This window comes from Amia ocellicauda, chromosome 8 (assembly GCF_036373705.1).
Source record: "Amia ocellicauda isolate fAmiCal2 chromosome 8, fAmiCal2.hap1, whole genome shotgun sequence".
Taxonomy (NCBI): domain Eukaryota; kingdom Metazoa; phylum Chordata; class Actinopteri; order Amiiformes; family Amiidae; genus Amia; species Amia ocellicauda.
Window position 1 is genome coordinate 29,794,243 of NC_089857.1, and position 19,206 is coordinate 29,813,448.

A 19,206-nucleotide genomic window follows, 5' to 3' on the forward strand; every position below is an offset into this window, starting at 1 on the left:
CTGAGGCGACGCTGAGATACAGTGTTAGCTTCATTGGCCTCGTCATTTGAGGGCTGATCTACAGAGGCCAGCATTCAAATTATACACATACAACCGAAATGACAAATGGTGTTACAAGGCATTCACTAGACTAGAAGTGGTTGTCTTGGTCACTGGAGAAAATCTGCTGCATTTGAAATATGCAGGTTTGTGGAAATCATTTTGGACAGAGATGGTTAATAAAGGTATTGGTAGTGCTTCGGATAGATTTTTTTCTTCTCCTGCAGAGGATGTTCATCAGTTGTTGCACATGTAACTAAAATGAGTGCATCTGAAACACTTCTAGATCTTAGAAATTCCATACTACATATTAGAGGATTATTTTAGTTTAGCTGGTGTTACCGGTATATCGTTATAGGACACTTGCAGTTCAACCGCGCGATCGGTCTAAACAATCCCTGGATTTAATTACTTTACAAAATCCCCCATCTGGTTTTCATTTTGTTCAGAGACATTTGAGCCATCAGGAAAACTGAATCGAGTATGTTGTACAGTAACACATCACAAGTGGTTAGAGCCATAAACTGCTAATAGTGGTTTGTGATGTCTTGTCAACCAAGGATTATCCCCAAGTGCAGTTTAAGTCCCAGACAGCCCTCGGATAAAATATGACTTCGAATGCATGGTGCTGGGGCTGCGATGAGACATCACAGTTGACATTTGGCCATCTAATAAAAACCGAAAGGACACCCATAATAAGTCGCAAATTAAAACAAATGCAGCCAAAGTTTTATACAAGCTTTATTTACAACTTGTTTAACAACTGTACATTTTTGCAGCATAGGAAGCATATTGTATTATTAACAGATTTCTAATGGAAAGATACTGCGAAATCCCTATATTCAACCATATACATTTCTATATGACCCAACTCCTTGTCAAAATGTTTCTCACATATGTACATATATGTATACAAGCAATATAAAACTTGGCAGGCAGAGAAAAAAAAACAACAAAGCTTGCTACTTTCAAGAAATGTAAAACAAGAAATCTCCCACTTCTAAGAACAGCAACCAAAACAGATTAACTAAAGCAGAGTTTTGTATGCCTTTGTCTGACAGACTTTGTTAGAGGGTTTTGGTTCTATACAGGAGAGAAGCACACAATCAGATACTCCTATTATGGACGGGTTAAGTGGTAACCTTTTATATTAGCATTTTTTTTCAGGATTTGATCTACCAAGTGGCTTTCAATAAAACCCACCTTTGTGTACCTTTAGAAGTATTGTAAGACTGACCTGCCAAAAGATCAGGTGCAATAAATATGTGGTTTGATCACGTGTGTGTATGTATAAACACATACATATACATTTTAACAGGCAGTTTTAGTCTATATCTCCTACCTATATTTATAGGTTACCTACATTCACGAAAACACAAACGAAAAACTTTAAATCTGACCCTTCCTGCACATATCAAAGATGGAGACACATTTGGAAACATTTCATTACTAGACTGATTTCTAAATATTTACAGACAGACTTTTATAAAATCACTGATGTGTTTTTGCTCCCTTTGGTTTGGAACAGGGAGCTTCATGCTTCATGTCAAGGTGCAGCACAGAAATTGTGGTATTGCGATTATAGTAATCGTTCTGCTTTAATGTTTACATGCCACTAACATCTCACCAAACAATATAATATGAGGTAAGAGAGCTGAATTCTTGGTTTATATCTATAACGAGAGAGAAGACAGCTGTTGACTTTTTTTCGTCTCTTTGGCCTACCTGCAGCAGATGATGGAAAGTTGGATTCTGTGCTATTTTAAAGAACAGGGAAGTAAACATCAGAATCGACGCAATACATGCTAAATAAGCTGAAATGTTACGAATCCCTGAATGTTTTAACTCACGATGACCCTTTATTGGCTGTAATATTTACTTTTAGCAGTTGAAATGCAAACAAAGCTATGTGCTGCCAAGTAGGACATTTTCCATTATGAATTGGCTCCCCTCAGTAAAGTCTACCAGTTAAAAGAAAACTGTGCTGACCGGTAAGTAAATAGGATAACCTAAAATAAAATCTATAAAATAGAATATAATCTTCTAAATGCATCTGTAGGTCAATACTGCATGGGTTAATTCAAAACAGAAATCAATACACTACATTAAAGGCATAGTTGTGCAAAAGCCTTACACTTATGCAGCAGCTCCAAAACACAAACAAAACACTACCCTTTTATTTCAAAGAGAGTCTTTTTTAGAAGAATGGTACAAGTATGATTATGATGTATTCGGGAAAATAATAAAAAGAAAAAAAAAAAGAATGATGGGCATGATGGGTATTACAGAAGATAATACTGTTTTAAAATGGAAAATGCAAATAAATATGAACGAGAAAGGAAAGAATAGAGTGGGAAGTAAGTCATTCAATAAAAGACCTGGTAACTAGGCAACAAAATGGGACATTTCAGGGATCCATGTGATCATGTAGGCAGTAATTACAGGGCAAACTCATTTAAAAACAAATGATGAAATAAAACATTACATTGCGTGTTGCAACCATATTGCCTTTGAAAAAAATAAAACCAAATCCCCTGGGAAAATAAAATAAAATAAAATAAAAATACTTTTTTTATTGAAAATGCAACTTGACAATCTTGCATATGGTTAAAAGAGTTTACAACAGTACGTAGCCCATTTTTGAAGCTACAAAATGTCTTGCCAGATATAAAATATGAGTCATTCGAGAGGAATACCTCTGGTTGAGGAATATCTCAAGAAATAAAGTAAATGCCTCCCCCTCCCCATTTCTCCCTAAAACACCGTTTCTGCCATTACATATTTCTGAACAAAGTGCAAAAGCAGTCCAGAGAGAAGACAACCTTAATAGCCCTGATAAGAACTGATCTGCAGGAAACATAGTAAGAGGCAAAGCCATGCATTTACTCTGGAGGACCTGTGCCCAGTGAAACCCCCACCACAAAGAGCACTGGCCCTTGCTCTGTATTGAGTCTGGGCAGGAATGCAGTTTTAGTAGCACAGGCAAGCTTCCATGATTGGAGCAGGCAATGATCTCCTCACTTTGAGAGCTCTCCCTATGAGCAGGGTTAGTCGATGGGTTACGCAAGGCTCAACTCAAAAAGCCATGCAACTGCACATCATGCAACCCTCAACCATGCTGAAGGTCATGCAATCACATCGCTGCAAATAAAAAACAAAGGAGAGAGAAAAATTACAAGGAGCAAATGATCTTTTGGGATGTTAGTGTTACCCTGTTAGTCATTATATTGTCCTGCACTTGGTCACTGAATCCATGGGTTTAATCTTTCAAAAGAAACACTGGGAAACAGGTTCAAAAGTTATAGCTGACCACAAACAAAACAAAAGAAACGGGAGGTAAAAAGCATGATTTGAAACACAGTACAATAGCTCCACCTACAGTAAAAGATAAACAATGATATATGTCAGGTAAAAATTACATTTTTTGTTGTTGTTGTGAGAAGTTACATTCCCTCAAGGTCTCTCTGTTGAAATAGCAGTCGTAAGCAAGCATTATTCTTTGGTACATTTTCTTCTTTAAAATTTCCCAACGGCAACTGTCTAGAGAAGGGCAATACATTTCAAGGAAACCACTTAAATCGAAAAGTGCAGAATGGGCACTGTAGGGCTAGGTTAACACTGTGAATTGGAAATGGACTGAAAAGGTTGTATTCCCATTCTGAATAAATAGCACAATTAGTGAGAACGTCAGCACTGGTTTTGAAATTCAAAGCAGAAAAAGTCAACAGTACGAGGCAAACAGTAAAGAAACAGATTTTTACCTGGCGCTTCTCATCTTTGAACTCTACCAAAAATATGATCATGACAAAGGAGGGACAATAACTTAAAGAAAACAGATTTGCTTTAAAGTAAATGTACAGTTTTGTTAACTGATCAATATATAAACACAGTCTAGATCATTGTCCAAATATGCCACTAAGTAAGTTCAGAAGCAAAGGTTCACACACAGTCTTGTAATAAAGAGGATAAACACTGATTTCACATACAGAACTATAACTTAGTTGACTTTTGCTTTTTGCATGAAACCATAACCTGTGAAGATAGATCTGTGATGTTGATTGGATTATAAATGCATCTTTTCTGGTTTTCATGATGATCAGGATATATAGCTCATAGAACAATATTACATCTTGTAATTAACTCACGGTTGTACTGTTATTCAATACAATCCACTTCTAAAACAAAAGCGTATGAAGAAGTTAAAGGACTTCAGGGTTATTGGGCAAAAATTCATGAACTGGAAAATGTAAATAGAAGACTCAAAGGAGCTTTGGCACGCTTGATTTGTGGATTCAGGATGTCACTTTCTGGAAGACGTTTGGAAATCTTAAAAAAGGTGAGTATTATGAGCTGGTACTACAAGTTACCATCAAATGTGATACAGTTTTAAAGACTAACAAATCCGGCTTCCTTAAATTAACACTTCTTTCATACAACAAAAAAAATCTATACACTTGAGTTAAAATACAAATTAACATGCATATTGTCCTTTTGTTAACTATATATATTCTTTACTAGAATCTTCTGCACCATAAATAGCCCGAACATTTATAATGGCATCAAACGGATGCTATTGATATTGTGTTTATTTGCAGCCCATAAACAGACTTAAGCACTTAAATATGGGCAGAAGCAAATCAAAATCACAATAAAATAACACAAGACACAAATGATGCATGGTATCGCACCATTGACTTCTAATGCAGAACACCATTTGTCATGTTGCATTGGACGTGCATATATTGTAATGCATTGAAATCTGCATCCAGAAAATTGTTTGTTACAAATTAGTGCAGGAAATCCAGGGTCTACATATATGAGGTGCCAATGATAATGAAAGTTCCCAGTTATACTTAATACATGTGCTTAACTTTAATGCATTACTAATTAAAGTAAAGATCCGTCTCAACCTAATTTGTATTTGGAAGGGGTAGATACAGAAGAACATTATGAAAGAACCCAATATATGGTTCTTGCAGGTTCTGAATATGTTAGTTGAATACAGTGTCTGTATTGGCAATATAAGGGGTCAAATTTGTCAGTGATGAAAAAGCATCAACTTGAGAACCTCCACAAAAACCACAAACACAGAGGAATTAACCTTCAGTTAATGCATATGTCATGGCAGGTCTATACACAGCAATCTTTTTTTATCTCATACAAACAATTTTCTATGTTTTATTGCACCCAGCATAATGTCTTATGAACATGACTGGAATAACAAGACCTAAAATAAATAAAAAATTCTATATATACACTTTGAGAAAAGTGCAGTATGTAAAAACCAGCCTGCACGCCTTATCTTCAATATTCCATTAACATCGCAAACTTACAATCCTTTAGCTTTTGTGTTGTTTCCAAACACAGATCCATGTCTGGTATGTGCTGGTCATGCTGGATAGAGTTTACTTGGTCAAAACCACATCTCATTTAAGGCTACATTGCCACATTCTTATAGGTCTAATGCATAGAAATGGGAATTTTTAGCATTAAAAAAGGCCTGACAGACAAAAAAAAAAAAAAAAAAATGCAAACAACCAAAATCATAATTACATATTCACCATTTAAGCTTGGAAAACAAGGTTTTAACCCCAATTCTACCCAATCCTCACACTTTGTTCATTCAATATTATTTGATTTCCACTATGGGGTTAAGGGAAATTAAGATTTAAGCAGTATTAAAAAAAAAAAAAAAAAAGGATTACATTGCATTTGATTTTGGGCATTTTTAAGCAGTGATGCCAACTACAAAAGAAAGTTTTAGTGTATGGAAGCACTTGATTGCTATTGATATGAAGTGGGATAATACACATTTCTGCTACCATCAAAAGTACTACAATTATTTTTTCATCTAGTAATCCATAACCAAGAATTTTTTTTTTTTTTTTTTTTAGTATTTTTGTGCATTTACTTTCCATCCTAATAATTCAAGCTGTGACAGCTCTAGAAACTAATTATAATATATTTTATATAGGACAATGCCTCTGGCCAGGAAAAACATCTAAATAGTTTAACTTTTGTAAAGATGTACAGAACTAAATTAAAACATATGGTCTCAACTAAAAAACGGCATGTTAGTCCATCAGTCACTTTAGAGTCAAGTTTCAATGAAGACTGATTTTCTTCTACATTGGAGAAAAGGCTGAAATTTATTTTCACTTTCAACTAGCTTGACTGATTATTGTAATAATAATAATAATAATAATAATAATAATAATAATAATAATAATAATAATAATAATGTGTTTATGTATTGAAATATATTACAGCAGGATCCACTCAAAGTGCGTATGTGAAAAAAAATGTTAGCACTTACTTCTGAACAGTATTTCCCAATAATCATGGAATGATATTCAGTTAGAAAACTACTTGCTAAATGAATGGTTTTAATCCAGATTACTTCATGAGACCAGGAAAAAGTGGAGGTGGTGAAACTGATTTTTAATTTAAAAAAATGTAAAATGCTGAACTGCCAATATATACTATATGTTTTCTGTTACACATTCTTTGCTACCTACTGTACATCTCTTTTAGACCCATGTCTTACAAATGTGGTTAAAACCTACAATAAATACACAAAACACAATTATGTATTTAACATCAAGTATCACCTTGTAACTAAGCAAGGAGCAAAAAATAACCACCTCATAACAAGGTCACACTTCTTTTCAAATTTCTTAGCAATTGCTTGGATATACAGTACTTTACTTTCTGTATGTAGACATAAAAATTTGAAAAAAAAGTTAATTCCATAGTATTAATAAATGTACACTTATACACATGTTAATTGTTACATTTTGGGGAAAAAGATATATGTATACATTTTTACATTGAAGCAAATATTAAGTAGTAAAAACTGAGAAATCCAAAGAAATCATTCACTTCAAGCAAGACAGCCTACTTTCAGCAACACGTTGCAAGGTGATTCAGACATCAGTATATGCATATTGTAATGTAAAACATTAATTTCTTTCATAACTTTTACTCTTATTTATTCATCTAAATGTAGATTCTCCAATTACTTTTCTTCTCTCTTCCCCTCAATTTACATATCTCAGCTCAGTGCTATCTGTGCTTTTTCAGCATCCTCTAACCTGAAAACCATCAAAGCAATCCTCTGCGTTTCACATTCTGCCAGCTCAGAATGCTTACTGTTCATCTATCACACCGATCACGGCATCTAATACAGATGAACCAGCCAACACCATGAACTAATGGGCACCTGAAAGCCACAGGAAAAATGAATAACCCGCAGCCGCTTTTCACAGACCCACTTGTGCGCAGTGCCCAGCTCATTGTGCGTGGGATTGTGGGAACACCCGGGCAAAGCCAGCAACAGGAGAGGTGGGATACGAGACAAGCTCACTCTGTCCTGTAGTGAAATAGCTTGCGCTCCAGAAGGCTTTAACAGTTATGCCACTTAGGACTTAACCCCATAGTAACTTTTAATGTCCATGAAACCTGTCAAAAACACCCATCAATTGTGGAATAAAGCTAACCCCCAAATAACCCCTTTGATCACTGTGTACACAATTGTGTACATAATGTAGATGCTAACTATGTATCTGAAAGGGTTCTAAAGGTTTTTGTAGGCAAATGTGTGTAAATAACACTTACCAAAGGTCTGCTGCCACCTGAGCAAATATTACCTTGATAAACAAGGAAATGTACATGGAAAATAGGAGTAATTTGCTTCAGTGGTGAAATCCAGATTCAGATAAACAGGTAAATAAGAGAAAAGTTCATTAAATCTGTTGCTTATGGACTTGAACACCCTTGTTAGTTTAAGATAGACCTAACCCCTTAATCTAAAAACAAATTTAAAATAAAATGCTAATACTTAAAATAAGCCTATTTGCAAAACTTTGCTAAAACTACACATATTTGAAATGTTTGAAAATGTGCTGAAACATTATAATAAAAGTGTGAAATACTGTTACAACATTTCCTAAAAAATAAAAATACAAAACTCAAACTACATAAAACATTCTGCTGAAAATACTTTTTTTCTGATTTTGTATGTGGAAGGTTATACAAGATTAGCCTGTTCCACAGCATATGAACTTAGGAACTGAATAATGACACGTGTGGATGAGTAAAGTAAAAACAAATAAAACATAAAAAACATGAAGATGTATGTAACATTCTCTCCAAAAAGACTAAGAGTTGGCATCTCTGCTTAAATCCATTCATTTTAGGTAAAGAAGCATGACACCCAAAACAATACACTGATATATTAAAATGATAAAATGGAAAAAAAAATATATAAAAAAAAAATAAACATAAGATAAGCAACAGAAATATGTAAATCCCAAAGTTGTACAGTATTTAGTGTTCACCAAAAACATGAATATTTGTCCTGAATTGCTACAATGGTGCAATTACATGATTGCTTGGCTGACATCTCCTCAGGCTAAGCTTCTGTGTCTCTACCTGGCTGTGGCTGGCTGGACGTGACCAGGATATGACCTTCTCGTGCTCGTAGCTTGTCTCTGCCGGGCCAAAAAGGACTGTCCAGAGCCCGTGCTGGCCAGCCTGTCTTCTGCAGCTTTCTTCTGAAGGGCCATACCCTGGAAGGACGAACATTTTTAATTTCTCTTAAAACAATACCTATATTTGACTACTCAGATAGTGTTTTCTGCAACAAAATATGGTGACACTGAGGACACTGACAGCTGCAGAAGTTTTGATTGATCAGCACTGCCTGAAGCAATAAGCAGGACAGATTCACTGGACGAGAGTAAATTCTACACATGAATACATGTTCATGTATCATTTATTTCCCTAGTTTCTTCACACTTCAGTGATTTATCAGCACAGACTTAAGTATGTCTTGCTCTACATTTTCTTTTTTGAATAAGTTTTTCTTAAATGGTATCCTTCCAGATATTTATGTAGTGAAGATCATCATCAAGTCTTACACTTCCACGCCAAAGGTGTTCAGGAGGAACCTGGATTATTATATTTATGTTAGGTATCTTGTGGTTACGATATTCCAACTTTACTGAACTGGGAAAATGGGAAGTGGTTTTAGATAGTTACATTTCATGCAGTTCTGCCCACTCACTTTGCTGATGGACACTCACCATGTTGTACCAAGCGGAAACAATCAGCTTCTCTTCTTGATCTCTCTGGGATTTTGTCTTCTCATATTCTTTCTGGAAGCATAAAAAGAAAGATGATCAAAAATAAGGTAAGGCTGATCCACTCACGTTTGGTATTTTCCAGATAATATCAAACAAAAACAAAACGTACGAACAAAACTGAATTTTGAAGGTGTAACAGTAACAATACTATACCCAGAAGTCTGGGAATGAGCATTTTATCATCTGTAATTTGCAAAACAGGGTCCTTTTCTGTGAGCTCACTGTTTTTAAATGAACACACACACATAGGATGACATTTTTTTTCTTCCTTATGCCCAAGTCCTATGTCTCAAATCTCAAAGATATATTATGAAACTGGTGCATTTCAAGTACTGTATGCCTTAAATTGTCATTCAAATTTAATATAATATGTAAGGCAAACTTTACACAAAGAAATATGAAGTAGAATGAACTTTGTTTAAAATAAGTAAAGCTAGAGCACAATCATTAGTGTTTGTGTGAAAACATAGGAGCAGCATAGCAGTGCAAATGCAAAGACATGAAATGCATATTTTCTGCCAAAAACAACTGCATTCATATGGCCAGAGATTTTTAAATACAATGATTATTATTATTTACATATTCTACACATCCATTCCATACCTCTAAAGAATGAAGCATCCTCTCTCTCTCCTGTAGTTGGTTCTTGAGCGCCTGGACTTCAGGAGCCGAGCCCTGGTTCTGTTTGGGATCCAGTGTCCGGATAACCTGCAGATTAAAAAAAAAAAAAAAAAAAAACCAACGATTAAACAAAAGAATGATGAGTGGTTAGGGCACCGATCTTCGGACTCCGTTACAGCACATTTATTACTATTCAGTCTGGAGTGTCTGGAGTAACAAACCCACAGTTGCAGATGAAAGAAGAGAAGTTATGTTAGTGCAGGCAAGAAAACCGAACAGATGTTTAAGTATTATTTACAGAAAAATGTACCAAACAATCTTTCAGTACTACAAATACAATGAAAACAGTAATTACACAAACTTGTAGGAAAATGGTCATCAGGATAATATTTATTTTTAATTTATTATTTAAGATGTTCTGTTTTAAAGAAAAAAAATGCATACAAAAACAACATTAGAAAGTTTATAGACCCTATATCTATTCAAGGAGAACTATATATATATAAAAAAAAGTGTGGCAGCTCTAAGCAAAACTTTCAAGAGTTATTGCTCAGGCTGATAATGGGCATGATTAAATAAAAAAATTGCAGAAGCATTAGCACATGTCTGCGAATGGATATCGCACTGCTAAACTTTGGTGGTATTAAATCTAACTCGATTTGCGCCGCAAAACGACCTTCTCGCAGCTCCTTTCTTTTATGCGAGAGAATAACTTTCACACAGCCGCTACTAGAAAACTACACCACTGTACTCAGTCGCGCTTTCATGTTTTGCTAGATGCTACATTCTTCTGATTTTTAATGTAAACCCCATGATATATAGTTGTGTAGTTTGCTATTAGTGGCTGATTAAAGTTGTATTTAATCCCACCCAACAATACAGTGGGAGTGGTTACATTTTCGCTGTATTAAATCACATAAATATCGTCGAGAAAACAACCTGAAAATGCTCTTGCAGCTACTCTAGTTTTAGACACTTCGGAGTTGTCTAGAGCCTCTCACGGTTATGGCAAAGTGTAAAGAAAGCCTGTCCGGCACAGGTTTGCGCAGGCGCAGCTCCGGGTTTATTCACAGCCTCCGCGGCTCTCTGTGTTCAGTGGAAATAACTGCTTATTGCTACAGTAACTACAATGAAGTGTGCATCACGAATTAGATGATGTTTCCTTCTTTAGTGGGAGTAGTGCCTACCGCAGGGTCGGTCAATACTGCACTGCGAGCATAAAGTTTGTACTTATTGCTTTCTAAAGTAGAAGGCATCGAGTTATATTACAAGTTATGTTCAGTGAGATAAAACTACTTAAAACATGTTTGTAACCGCTAGGAAGGACAGGCTTGTAGTGTTGTGTCAGCAGAGAGATTAATGCTGTGGATTTACATCACAGAGCGCCAGATCACTGTGTTTATCTGCTTTCTTGACCCATCGCTGCTTCTCGCAGGACCATCCTGCTCTTCCGCCGCCCGGTTTCTCTTCAATTTCGGACACTGGTGATTGGCTCGTGGTACCTCTCGCATTGCCCGCCCACCTCGGAAGCCACACAAGCAAAACACATCTCCTTGCCGTTCGCAGCTCCTCATATTTTAGATTTAATCCAGCGAGGAGCTGAGCTGCAAGATTGCCTCCTGCGACTCTTCCGCGACTTTTCACCCTCGCGCCTTGCAAACATTTTTGATTTAATCCTGCCCAACGTCTAATTGGTTTAATGTGATTTATTTTCATTATGTTTATTTTTATTAACACAGCATCAAAAAATGTTTTGTGCTACATCCTCTTTTGGAAATTAGAGTATCCCTCACTCAAACAGCACAAATCTCACAGCCGACTTCACTGTCTCTGAAGAGAACAGGATTAACTATACTCACACTCTTGGCCTTCTCCAGATACTTCTTGTATCTCTCTTCCATTTGTTTCATATCTTCATCTTTCTTCCTTAAAGCTTCTTCCAATTCTTCAACCTTCTGAGCTGTAAAAGGATCAATACAAAGTAATGTAACAATTAGACCAAAAAAAAAAAGTAAAAGAAACGGGAAAAAAAAAAAAAAAGATTAATTCATTATGCATGTTGCAGAAATCATGTAAGTTGGCTGAGGAAAAAAGTAATTGTTTGCATTTAAAATACACCAAGCTTCTTTTATTAATTTATGGTTCTCTGTCTTGTGTTTGACCTTGGGTTGGCTAATTGGTTTGTAAAATGTACCACTCACAGCTAATGTTGTATTTTGGCTCCAGGTCTTCAATATAAGCACTTTTCTTCTGAAGTTCATTGTGTACTTCCCGCATCTTCTCCCTTTTTTATATATAAAAGCAGGGAGGAAAAAGAAAATTACAAGATTAGTAAAAAGGGCAGAATAACTCGGGACCAAAGAGAACAAAAACAAAAACAAAAAAACAATACTTACAAGTGTTCTTCATATTTCTTTTTCAGAATTATCGACTACAAAAAAGAAGAAGAATTAGGCAGGATAAATGGTTCAACTTTATTGCACATTAAAAAAAAATGAAATACTTTTGTGTCGCAATGCTGCCCTCTGCTGGTAAAATCCCATTTCTAGAGTATTATGACTCAAATTTCATGTCAAATTTTGCTTGGTAGAGCTCCATTTGAAACATATGGCATTCTGTAATCACACATGGCTGTGTTTGTCAATCTCTTAATGACATTTAATGACTGCATACATGCATACTTTAATAAGTGTGAAATTTATCAACAATTTAAAAATGTAAGACTTGTTATTTGAAGGATGCAATACAGATGTGAAAGATTTCTTCATTCTGCAAATGTATAACAGAAGTGAGTCAGTGCAGATCACTTGACATTAGAGACAAATGCAACTATTTAGTATGCCAGTCCCATTTTAAATGCAGAATAAGAATAAAATAAATAGATAAATTGGCACCCCACTTGATTCCCAAATCAAAGGGATCTTCAACACTGTACACTGACGAGAATCTAACTTTGAGCGAAGTGAAATGCTATAATTTGTGGCCAGTCAGTGTGTTGGTAAAAGGTGTAGTAAAATTTAATGTACTGCCTCTGGCCAGGCCTCCAGAGATGCATTATGAGTGCTTGGCTTCCATTCAATGGCAGAGTCAAGTATCGCATCAATCTGAATGGACTGATGACATTGTACAGACTGCTTGGCATATGGCTGTTAGCTACACTGTAGTCACAGATGAGTGACCCTACATTTGTCAAAGCTAGCAGGGCATCACAATATGAAGAATAGATTACACATGATTTTAAATATTAAGTATGTAATTAGCAAACCTTTTACTGTAAAATTTCTATTACGCGCCTGTGGATTTGTAGTAAAAAGAATCATGCTGAGTTTAGATTATATTAAAAAAATGTGCAAATTTGTAATAGGTGTATTTTATGAACTGAAGATCAGCAAGATACATTTTAAATGGTTGAAGAACCTGCTATTGAAAGCACTGACCAACTTTATTTTAAAATAAACATAAAAAAAATGAAGTGAACAGGTGTACAATTTAGTGTAAAAGTATAGTCATTGTTACTAAAATAAATGTACTTGAGCTCTGGATTACTCACAAGACTACTAGAAATGAATGCAACATAGTATACAAATACATCAAGGCAGAATCTAGAAAAATACTGGAGCCTGTATAAGATTAACAGATTTCTTTAAATAAATTTCCAAAAAGCAATGTAATGCAAAGTAATGTAAACTTTTTGTATGAAAGTGTAACAAATTTCCAGCGGAAGGCACAAAACGACACAAAAACAGCAAAGCTGGATCCCCCAGATACACACACATGGCATTTTGAAAAATGAAAGATTTGCCAGGGAAAAAGGCATTGGACTGCAGAGTTGTTGCAGTTCACTTTTTCCCCTCCCCAAATATTAAAGATACAACACCCTTTTCCCACATACATAACATCTGTAATACGTTATATCAAGTTTGAAGAAATATTACATGTGAATGGCAATTGCATCAAAGCAAACTTCTGGCAAGTTAAAAACGTATCTGTCCGCGGTTTGATTACAGCAGTGGACAAGATGCTTATTCAAGACTTATCTAGGCACCGAGGGAAAAGCAACAGAATGGGTCTTCCTCAATCTACACTGTTAGTCTGCATTCCAAGAAGAGAGCAATTCTCTTGTCAGCAGTGGCGGATTTAGGTGTAGGCGACATGGGCAGCCGCCCAGGGCAGCATCTTGCAGGGGGCAGCACGGGGTGGCCGCACAAACAAATTCAAAATGGTGACATTTGCAAAATCAGTTTTCTATTGCTCATTTGCACATCACTTCAACGATATCATGTCACTGTGTGGGACTGTGGGTCAATTAACCTTGGTCGGGGTGGGTGCCCCGATTCTAGTTTGTGAGCTAGGCAGGCTACTGCCTGAAGGAGGGTTCACTCCAGGGTGCCATACAAGCTAGAACGGCCACTGCTTGGCAGGTAGGGTTAAAGCTCACATTGTGTAAAAAGGTACAGTATAATGATCAGGCAGTATATGAAATATCTTGACAATACCCATTCTTGACGATGTGAAAAAAGAGCAGAGTTAAAAATAAAAATAAAATGAAAACAATAATTATATACATGAAAGACTTCTCTCTTTTACACATCAAGTGAAAGGTAAATTCATGTACTTAACATGCACTTCTATATTAAATGTAAATTATTTTGGAGGAATAAAATGTTAATTTACCTCCAATACATGGATTTTGAAGTTGACAGTTTTATCTTAGCAATCTCATATTTTGAGATAAATGACTTCACAATGTGAGATGTCAGGTCATATATACTTATTAATGGGTTACTGCAGCAACTAGGTAAAATTACTCTGCAAGTGTTACTTTTCCCCCTGGCATATGAGTATCACTAACATTTTTATATTTTAATACATGAATTACAACAGTAAATAGTTGACATTATGATTATAGATAAATGCAGTGATTGCAATGATTGGCAGCATAGAGCAAAAGGATGTAATTGTCTGGATTTCTTAATTGTACTTTGCTTAAATCAACTTAAATTCTTAGGACTAAAAATGTTCTCTCAAAAGTTCAAGCTAATAATACGAGATTATATGATGTAACGCCAATGCTGCATCACAACTAATTTGCCGAGATAAAAATGTGGGCTAATGCTTTTTAAATAATTGCACCTTTATTTTAAAGAATTGGGGCATCTACTATATATGGATACATTTCCAAAAGTTTCAGATGTTGACCTGGCCTGTACAGGTTCTTATCCTTCCTTTTATTATTAATTGCTGTTATGATAGTTCCAATCCCAATTACATATACTGAGAGTATGAAACCTCTGAATACCCAGACCACTTAAGTCACCAATCCACCTCATCTTACATGTCTCCAAACTTGTCTCAGTAAATAGCAGGAAATGCAAACATGAGCACGAGCTACATCTCAATATAATTACTTTCCTTGTAGTCTCTAATACAAAACTACATTTAACTTCTGAATAGTGTAGTGTGAAATAGACTATACTGTAAAATGATGGTAGAAGCAATGTATACCGCAGACATGTTTTGTTGCTATATTAGTAAGCACTGGGTTATTGCTTTACAGTTTTAGTCCTAGGAGTTCACAATGATTGACATGCAATACTCACAATAGCCTAGAGAGGAAGCAGCAGAACAAGAGACAAGAAAGATAAGGATGAGAAACCACCAACCGAGAGAAGAATGGAATAATTTGAGACACTGGCAAGCAAGGTTAAGAGAACAAAGAGAGATGTTAATGTATATTTTCACACATGCATTTTCATTCCTCTTCATGTTTTCATCTGTGGAGGCACCAACATGTATCCCTCTGTGGAGATTGCTAGATACACAGGGCTTAGTGTCCACATTGCTTGCATGAAAATGAATGCCTTTCTGCTTCCACACTAAAACATAAATAACATCAATAAGAGTGAAAGGAACACACATATGGACGACTACACACAGCACTCTGCATTATGTTAAGAGTAACATGCTTTACATGTAATATGCTTTATGTGACCCAGAGAGAAGAGAAAATGTAAACACAATGTTAATATCATTATCTTAGAAACAGAATTAGACCTTTATTTTGTTATTTTTTTTGATCATCTCATTCCAAACACTACAATGAAATATGTAGTGGATCTTCTATATATTGGAGATGGTATGAAAAAATACTAAACACTAATGGCTTGCTGATCTTACCCTAGAAAATGTAACACTGTCTATTTACTGCCTTTACAAAATGATTGGCTTTAAATTGTGCAACTCCTGAATTACTAGCTGCCTCTTGCATCAAATCTTTACTCTGTTTTAAAACCAAGATAAAAGATTACTCAAATCATGCAAATGTTTGTCTATGCAGATAGCATATGACATTTGTCTACATGTTGGTTATATATAAAAGTAAACCAAAGAACTCTCAGATTTGTTTAATCATAAATCCATTAATCAAATTATGATACCTGATAGAGACAACGGTTAAGAAACCAGCCACAATTTTTGCTAATGATTTACACTTTCTTCCCTCCAAAAGGCCAATTATCTAATTATCATTTTAATGTCACTTAAGTTCAAAAGGGACTGAAACTTCAGAAACTACCACTACAAATGTATGCGTTTTATTACATTTGCCATTTAATCCTAATTATTTATACAGCAGAATGCCAGTCCAATTCTCAGACGAACACTTCTGAGTGATAACCAGAAACAAGAAACGTACTGCAGTGCCAAGAGAAATGATACCATAAAATAACTACTAAGGAATAACTTTAAATAATTTTGCATTTCATCATATATTTTACCCACTGAATATGGAATGTCTTCTAATTATAATTAATCAGTGCTGGTGTAATTGACACAGAACCTGAACACAACCAACAAAAACAGACACAAACAAGGTTGGGGTATGAGAGACAATTATTGGAAGATAGAAGATTTGCTGAATATTTTAAAATGCTGAATATTCTAGCAAGAGACACTAAATACATTTATGAACTTACTACACATAACATGCATTGTTAAGTGTTAGTACTGTTAATGGCTACATGGTTAAATGGAATCACTCATACCACCATTTTTGACATTTCTTACATGTGTCAATAAGGTTTACAGCAGAAATAAACAGTGTATTTCAACCTAGCTCGGTAATAAGAGGAATACAATAAACGGCTTTTAAATTCTGCGTTTATCAAATGGAATTGTACTCACATCATCAGCCTTTGAACCCTGCTCCTGTAATGACTTCTGCAGTTCCTCTACCTGAGATTGCATTTCTATCAGTCTCTGGTTGACTAGTCTAAAAAGGAGATTAAAAAACACAGTTGCAGTTAATGGATTTTCTTTCACTGCTTTAAGTGGATTTAGTCTAAACTGGATTCCTTAATATTTACTGCAGAGACTCTATAGTACATGTAGTAAACTAAACTTGAGAAGAATCACTATAAAGCGACCCTTCAGTTAAATAAATAAGTAGTACTACTCTGCACAGATGTTATGACTATATTCACCCTTCCATTAACTATCCCCACTCAAGATGCAGGTAATCTATGATGATTCACGATTTGTTAGGATGGGGATGGGATCCTATTACAACTGAGATGACGATCGTGTGATCATCTATAAAAGCCTCACCGGTTTTCAGTCTCCAGCTCATTCTTCCGGCTATTGGCATCTTCCAACAAGCTCTGTAACAAGACTATCTTCTCATTGTCCGAGCCCTCCTGATTCAGCTTCAGCATCTTGTTCTCGTGCTGCAGACGGATAAGCCTCTCCCTGCGTATCCAAAAACAGGCAGCGGAAGAATAAACCGACCATGACAGAGGTAGTTTTTCCACTTTATAATTAGCACACAGAAGTAAGCAAAAGACAAGGGGATTGATTGTGCAGTTGTTGTTTTTTCCAGTCTTCTACAGCTGTTTACAGGGGAAACACCGTTTAATCCCACAAGGCCAATAATCAGCTTCACAATAATCACCCTTTTAATTTGGCATCAAGGTTGGGACAAAAATGAAAGATGAATGTGCAGCCAGGTTCAATTAAAAAGAATAGTGTCTTCATAATTAGTGTCATGTTGTTCAAGTACCCTAATTAACAAACTTCACAAAAGACCAAAAGTAGACATTGGGTTACTGGACAGTATTTAATAAAATAATCAACTTTACCATTATGAAAGATGGGTTCAGACTTCAGACACTTTATATTGCTAAATCATTAATTTGAGTTCCAGAAAGTGATAACACAAACAAACAATCTTAATAACATTGTGCTGAAATACTGGTCAGTAGTCTTTTAAATACTGGGATGTATGTTCTAAACACAGGCTGCTGATACGCTGTTATCATACACTATCGTCAGAGCTCTGGCTGGCTGTAATAACCCATGCTAATGTAAACCATCTGAAACTCGGCTGATACAACTTTAACATCTGGGGAGCCGTTGGAGACATGGTTGTAGATCATGAAACCTGGACATCACTACAGTAATTAGTTTTAATAGGAGTGTTTTGAAATGGAAAAAGGCAGAAAGAATGAAAAACAAAAACAAAAATAAAAATTAGGCCTACAGTTCTCATGTAATGGGGTTAAGAATTCCAAACTAATTTTAGAACAGATCTGATTAGTTCTCACAACAAATAAAGTTTCTGAAAAAAGAAAAAAAAAAAGAAAATTTAAAATGCATTTCCCCTACAATCACTCTGAATTTAAAACCCCAAAGAAAACATAGGTTTGATAAGGAAATAAAGGATAAAATACCCAAATATAATATAAAATATCCCATAACACATGTTATGTATGAACTTTGGCTAAATGTAAAGAAACCCTCAAAAACTATACATTAACAATTTAAAAAGGTGGGTTATTTCTCTTTCTTACCGGATCTCAGGTGTAACAATTTCTGCTGCCAAGCAATCAGAGGCTTCTTGACCATCAAATGGCACAGGTCCTGTAGAAATAAAGAGGGGAACAATTAATCCGTGGTTTTATAAGACACAGGAGGCTTCATCAGAACATTCATTTCAAAGCAATGGGCATAAATACAAAAATTACTCCAGTGAGAAGATCTGAATCATTTGCAGTAGAGGTCTCATATGCTGTATGTAATCAAACCTTTAAAAAGCACCTCAAATGCCAACATCAGCAGACTCTGAGCAAGACTTGCAGGGAGTTTAAGTGAATTATGAGCACTGCAATTCCATGACAGGAAGAGTCTCCATATTGTGGAAATTCATCATGTTTATTTATATTTATGTATTTTATATGGGTTTTCCTAGTACATTACATCGATTATCTAGAGCAGGGGTGTCAAACTCATATTAGGTAGTGGGCCGCATTTGTTCAAATGAGACCTCATGTGGGCCGGATAAATCTTTGCTAAAATCAATTTGACTCTACACATGGATACTTAGGCTGCTTGCAGATTTATTATT

At 35.5% G+C, this 19,206-nt stretch overlaps 1 protein-coding gene across 2 annotated transcripts in view; it reads right to left on the reverse strand.

The window, feature by feature from the left end:
- Positions 1 to 762: 762 nt before the first annotated feature.
- Positions 763 to 19,206, reverse strand: part of hook3 (hook microtubule-tethering protein 3) — a 57,805-nt gene continuing 39,361 nt past the window's right edge. For both annotated transcript variants that reach the window (XM_066710969.1, XM_066710970.1), the window contains 10 exons: positions 18,653 to 18,722; positions 17,412 to 17,552; positions 16,989 to 17,076; positions 12,203 to 12,237; positions 12,008 to 12,090; positions 11,666 to 11,766; positions 9,789 to 9,893; positions 9,126 to 9,197; positions 8,473 to 8,609; positions 763 to 3,180 (listed from right to left, as the gene is read on the reverse strand). In XM_066710969.1, the coding sequence (XP_066567066.1) occupies positions 3,165 to 3,180; positions 8,473 to 8,609; positions 9,126 to 9,197; positions 9,789 to 9,893; positions 11,666 to 11,766; positions 12,008 to 12,090; positions 12,203 to 12,237; positions 16,989 to 17,076; positions 17,412 to 17,552; positions 18,653 to 18,722 (848 nt within the window). In that variant the 3' untranslated portion in view covers positions 763 to 3,164. The remainder of the gene's footprint in view (positions 3,181 to 8,472; positions 8,610 to 9,125; positions 9,198 to 9,788; positions 9,894 to 11,665; positions 11,767 to 12,007; positions 12,091 to 12,202; positions 12,238 to 16,988; positions 17,077 to 17,411; positions 17,553 to 18,652; positions 18,723 to 19,206) is intronic.